Here is a 6,418-nt window from a genome sequence, read left to right on the forward strand (position 1 = left end):
GATACAGCTCTTTTGGAGGGCAATTTGGAAAAAAGTATCAAAATCTAAAACATGTATACTCTTTGATTCAGAAATCCCACCTCTATTAATCTCTCCTGAGAACAATATCAACATGGCTGCACAAACCTACATAGAAAAAGAGATAGCATTGTTTCTAGTAACAAGAATTGAAATGTTCATCTTTGGGGGTGGTTAAACCAAGTGTAGGTCTTCCATCGAGTGGAATCATCTTTGTGAGTACAGAGCAATGGTGAAAGGTGTGCTTGATATCTTATGTCAAAAGAGCGAGTTACAGAATCACCTGTAAAACTGTTTTGAAAATGCCATGTTTGCGTACACATGTGGGGGTATGTAGGATGTGAAGTTAGGTAAGGGAATTAGAGGTAAGAGTAGGCGAGATGCCAGGCTGCTTCACTTCCGCTTTCCTCCATGGCCTCTTCTTGGAACAGCTTGTCCTTCCTGATCTTCCTGGGTAAAATAGCATGCATGCCATCCAATTTGTTTGTAAATTTTAATTTAACAGGCACTCCCCAAATTGGAACATATCTTTCAAAAGAGCATTTTTAACTAGAATATTTATCCTTCAAAGTTCATTTCCCCACAAAAAAGTGTTGTGCACAGTGATTAGATTCTTAGGCCAGCCAACAAAATCCTACTTAACCCAAACATCCCTCCCATAAATTTAAAAATGCTAGTAATTTAAAAATCAACCCAAACAAGAAGACTCTTATCCATGTTTCCTTAATGCCGGGATTTGAGGGAAAGCATTCATTCCTCAATAACTGTTTATTGAGTGCCAGCTGTTCCTGGCCCTGTTGATGCCTTTTTCTTCAAAAGATGTGCTTTTTTCCCCCTGGGAGATACCGACTCAGTTTGCCGCCCAGTGGGGGGCTCAGGGGGCTTCAGGAGGTAAGCTCTGGTGGGGTCAGCTGGGTCCTGTCCACAGAGATCCTGCAGCCGACCGGCCCGGCGTCCCTTGCTGTGGGCAGCGCCCTGTGCACCCGCCTCAGACACGCAGCAGGCACGTCAACAGCCCGGCTTTGGTGCTGGCTGTGCCTGGCGAGGGGTGATGCAAACCTCCCGCAGGCTACTGGTAGCCTTGCTGTGGAGCCAGGTGTTTTCACCAAGTGTTTAAGGTGTAAAATGAGAGCCTCCGATTCAAGAAAAGGGGAAATGGGTATAGATTCTGTCTGAGAGGAGAAGGCCTTCTCACGGTCATCTGGTCCCTGCTGAAAGATGACTTTGCAGATGTCGACATGGGCTTGGGCCCATTTGGCAAAATACCTCGTGGAGTGTTGTTCCCGCCACTTGCTTCATGGAGTGGCTTTGTTCTGTTGTTTGAACATACCTGGTGTGCCTGATCGTGCCTGAGCAGCAAGGCCTGATGAGACATGACACACTAAATTTGGTTGTGTCTGGGTGTGTGGCAAAGCAAGGATAGGCCGCTTGTGATCCCCCGCCAGTGAGTCAGGCACAGGAAGGGAGCCTAGTCACGTCTCCCCCACACCCATGCCCTCGGCTGGCCTCCTGGCGGGCAGCCCGCCACACCCATCCCAGGCCCCTGTGCTCCATGCTGCTGTGGCCTTCTCTGTGCTGGCAGGGCTTACTCCTGCAGACTCCTTTCCAAAGACAACATCATTTGAAAGTTACTTTCTCCACAGGGATGACATTCCATCTCTGTGATCAGAGCAGTTAGAGAAAGGCTTTTTAAATTTTCCTCCAAATAGTAGCCTTTCATAGCTTGAAGTCATTTTGTTTTTATTTATGATTGAATGATGGTGATTTTCATAAGCTACCATACTCTTCCAAGTTCTTCGGCTAAGCGTCCCTGAAAAGAGAGAAAACTGAAAAATCGGCTCCGTCTGCAATCTGAAACAGAAGATGGCTCGAAAGAAACAATGGTGAAATGGAGTCAGAGTGTCGATTTTGTTTCCCTCTGTTCACTACGTCCTTCCTTGTTCAACATAGCCATCAGAAAAACTTTGTAGCCCAAACCACTCAAAAGATGATACTTATTCCGAGAAGGAATGAGAGGCTGATATTTGAAGTTTGCTTCAGGGGAAACTCCGACTATTCAGTTAGAACCAAGACTTGATTTTTCTGATTTGGGGAAATTCTTTCTATTGCAGATCTCTCAAAGGCCTTGGTTCTAACAGAAATCGGTCCCAAACGTGACCCTGCTACTCTGAAATTGTTCCTGGGCAACATGGAGAGGTTACTCCACGCCAAAGCTCATGGGTACGAACTTCAGTTCCTGGAAAACCCGGGGCCGAGGGAGTGTGCCAGATACTCAGATCTTGCTGACAGCTCCCCAGGGACTGAAAGAGGAAGAGATCTCCCATGTGATAGGAGCAGAAGGAGCACATTGCCCTCCATGCTGAGGCCCAGGAGAGCACGTGATGCTTTGTCATCCAGTATGATAGCTCGTACAGGCCAGCTGTTAGGAAATGGACAGGGGACCTTTGTTCCTTTCCGAGCAGCACTTTGAGAAGCCAAGGAACTGATCTCAAACCACCCAGCCAGCAAATCCTGTGTGCTTAGAGCCCTGCATGAATGACGTTACTGCAGAAGCACTTGGAAAGGAAATATCAACCCAGGTCCAAGTGAATCTGCTTCATCGCCATCCTCCCTCTAGGTCTGTGCCGAAACTCCTAGCCACAAAAGGTGATTTCAATTTAAGGTAGTTAAAGTTCACCAGAGTTAAAATTGAGTTGTTCAGTTGCACTAGCCGCATTTCAAGGGCCCGATGGCCATAGGTTGCTAGTAGCTACCACAGTGCGGAACGTTTCCATCATTTCAGAAAGTTCTGTTGGACAGTGCTGCTCTAGACAGTAAGTTCAGAATCTAGAGCTTGTCGGTAGAAGCCCTGTGGCTCATTTTTAATTATTGAGAATGGCCAGCAGAGGGGGTGACTTTGGATGAAGTCAGTGCACACGCCTTTTAAGAGAAATCCGACTTGCGCGTTGCCACTCACACACGCATTTGCTCTCTTCCCTCTCCCATAGGGTCCGAGTGATTGGGAGCTCCACCCTTGCGCTCTGCCACCTGGCCTCAGGGGCCGCAGACGCCTATTACCAGTTTGGCCTGCACTGCTGGGACCTGGCTGCTGCCACAGTCATCATCAGAGAAGCGGGTGGCATCGTGATGGACACTTCAGGTGAGCCCCTCTGACCTTTGGCCCACTCTCCGTCCCCAGGGATGCAACAGCAGAGACAAGACTTAGGGATGCCACCAGACTGAGTGTCTCCCACTTCCTTGGGGTCTCTACTGATAAGAAACCGTGCAAGGGCATCAGAAAGCAGCAGGCCACTGCCAGACGTCTCCTTCCCACCCTTCCTGCCTTCCTGCTCTAGGCTTCAACACGTGAAAACAGACCCTAAGATCAGGATATGTGACCGGATGGGAAGAGCACCACCGCTTTCCTTTATATAACATCTGACAGTTTTCTAAGTGCACACACATTTTGTCCCCACAAACTCTGATGAGACAGGTAGAGCAGGCGGGGTGCTCCCCAATCCACAATGAAGCTGTAGGAGATGGATCTGAAAGGTGACCTGTTCTGCTTCAAGGTCATTGCCCACCAGTGGCTGACCCCACGAGGGCGAATCCCGTGGCATCTCTGTCCCCGGGTGTGTCCACTTAGCTTCAGGCTGACCACTCATCTGACGTTGAGGATAAGAGTCAGGGACTGGGGGAGTCCTTTTAGGTCCCGTTCTCTCCCAGCTTTTAGTCCCAAGCTTGTTAGTGGAAACACCGTGGCTGCCTTTTAACTACTGGGGATATACAGTGGGTCTTCTATCATTTGATTTCTACTTTTTTCCTCTTTCTCCTCTAGTAGCCTTAACTGAGCTGCTAGAAAGGTATAAAAATGAAGAGGCAGCCTGGAGTGGCAAGGCCAGGCAGACCAGTTTCACTTTAAAAACATGTTCAACACTGGCTCTGACCACTTGGGCATGCGTGCGTGCACAGAGGGCTCCAGCAAGGCAATTAGTCCTGTTTATACCCCCGGGAGGACGTGGGGCTTCATCCTCCCCCAACAGTCAGCTACCAGGTCCCGAGAGCAGCCGCATTAGGTTGCTAGGAGCTGATCAGAAAGGCCGACTCCCAGCCCCACCCAGACAGACCTGTTGCGTCAGGACCTCCATCTCACGGGATCCCTGGTGCCACCCATGTAGTGTAGAGTTTGAGAACTGCCCTCCCCTATCCTGGTCTAACTGATCATTCGAGTCTCAGTCCTGAACATTGGACCTTAAACTACATTCTCCTGGCACAGCCTCAAGATGGCACTGGTTCTGTGGAGCCTCAGCTGTACTCATCCTGGGGCAGAGCAGACACTGAACGGGCCCACCGCTCTCTGACCAGGCTCACAGCTAGACCACTCTCTTTGTTCCAGGCTCAAGCATGGCCTGAGCTTTGTTCTCCTTGGAATGTGCGTGTGCTGAGTTCTTTTTGGGATTGTTCCGCCCTCTCCAGTAACCCAGGTACCCTCTCCCCCTCTTTGTCTTCAGGTGGACCTCTCGACCTCATGTCTTGCAGAGTGGTTGCTGCGGGCACCCGAGAAATGGCAACGCTCATAGCTCGGGCCTTACAAACAATTAACTATGGGCGGGACGATGAGAAGTGAAAGGGAGCAGACGACAGAGAATGCCGACCCAGGCCCGGGCCCTCCCGGAACGCGAAGCTGGCGGCCTTGAGCAGCCTGTCCTCAGGTGTCTCGCACGTTCCTAACCCCCAGGGAATGCTGTGCTGAAGTGTGTGGCTCTCTGGTTAAATCCACGCTCTCACCGGGACTGGGTGTTTAGCTGGTTTCTCTCTTTACTCTCACATGGCCTTTTTCAGGTTAGTACAAGCTCTATCAGGGCCAAAACCCGAATCTCATATGACGTATGTATTGATAGTTCAGTCTCAATTTTTCCTTTTCCAGAATGCAAATCTCAGGTAATAAGGCTTTAGAACTGCTCATAAAGCAGACTTGTTCTCAGGCCCTCGCCCTGGTACTTCACAATGCAATAAATCAAAATAATGGCAATCTGCTTATCCGTTTCCCTCCGTAATTGTGTCGCCTTTCCCCCCACCTCAAATAACCGTAAAATCCAGAGCCATAGATCTAGGCTCCTTGGGAAGGTTTGCATATTACAGCCCAAAGTTGACAGTCTTGCCTCTGTCTGCTGCCTTTGATAAGCACTGTGAAAATGACTCAGTAAGTAGCATGTTAGTATTTAAAATCCAAGACGTGGTCAGAATGAAGAAAAACAAACATGAAATGCTATTGTTTTGTGATCAGTTTAATGAAGAGAAATTTTAAAGTATTTTCTGGGCCTTAATTTTTTGCTCTGTAGCAGGCAGAATTATATATAAGAATAATTCCAGTGAGGATATTCACTGACTGGCCACAGGTATTTTTTCTGAAGCTTAAGAATCAGGAAAGTCTTAAGACAGAAAATTCCAACCCACTCTTAACTTTTTCTCTCATGTTCCTAATTTGCCATCAACAACAACAAATATGGAGTATTTGGGAGCCTCTCCTCTGCTGTCTCTGGCTCCTAACCTCAGAGGTTGCCTGTACGATAACCCCAGACACTTTCATCAGACTGTGCCCCGCAAGAGTCATTGGCAAGCCCCTGGCTAACCCGCAAGGCCTGCCCTCTCTGGACACGAGGGGCCTCCAAATCCTTTCACCGTGAACTCTCCCACACCACCCACCTCTCGCAGGGCGAGCCGCACGTGGGGCCCAGCTCATGCAGACAGTGGACCCCAGAGAGCGATGCCACAGAGGATTATTCCCTTTGGGAGTAAATTACCTGGATACCTTACCTCCACTTCCCTTTGGGTTATTAGTTGATAATTTGCTCTCTAAAGGAAGTTCCTTTTCTGATCTGAATGGGGTGGCCAGGTGAACTTCCCCCAGTGGGTGCACAGTTCTAGGGTCCAGACGAGTGAGGACTGAGGTCTCCCTTGGGTCTCCCACAGTGCAGTGCACATGGGCCTCCACTTTTGATACCTACAGGCAGATGGCAGACCGCCTGTGGAGCCACAGAACTTCAGGCTCAGGGGGCCTGAGCGGCCGCACGATGCTCCTGCCACCCCTTGGCACCTCAAGTCTCCTCTATATCCCGCCTCAGTGTCCAGCCTCTTGTTGATCCCTAGAAGGACCGCACCGGTCCTCCAGAGACCACCCACCCACACCAAGACCCCTCAGATCATTAGAATGTTCTACCTATGTTGAGCCAAAGTGTGTCCCTTACAGCTTCCATCTCCACTCTAATTTTCACCTGTAGGTCTGTGAATAACTAAGCAAGGCTTCTTCCATCTAATGGTGTTTGAGCATAAACATGTGTCTCGTCCTTTTCCATTTCTCCAGGTGAAGTAGCTCTGGTTCCGTCCCTGAGCCCCCAGGGTTGGTCCCTTCACCCAGATG

The 6,418-nt window shown here is 49.4% G+C and overlaps 1 protein-coding gene across 1 annotated transcript in view; it reads left to right on the forward strand.

Annotated features, from left to right (window-relative positions):
* Positions 1 to 5,029, forward strand: part of IMPA2 (inositol monophosphatase 2) — a 52,195-nt gene extending 47,166 nt beyond the window's left edge. The window contains exons 6-8 of the mRNA XM_014829085.3: positions 2,130 to 2,238; positions 3,006 to 3,157; positions 4,509 to 5,029. Coding sequence (XP_014684571.1) covers positions 2,130 to 2,238; positions 3,006 to 3,157; positions 4,509 to 4,624 — 377 coding nt within the window. The 3' untranslated portion in view covers positions 4,625 to 5,029. The remainder of the gene's footprint in view (positions 1 to 2,129; positions 2,239 to 3,005; positions 3,158 to 4,508) is intronic.
* Positions 5,030 to 6,418: the final 1,389 nt, after the last annotated feature.

The sequence above is a fragment of the Equus asinus genome, chromosome 7 (assembly GCF_041296235.1).
Source record: "Equus asinus isolate D_3611 breed Donkey chromosome 7, EquAss-T2T_v2, whole genome shotgun sequence".
NCBI lineage: Eukaryota > Metazoa > Chordata > Mammalia > Perissodactyla > Equidae > Equus > Equus asinus.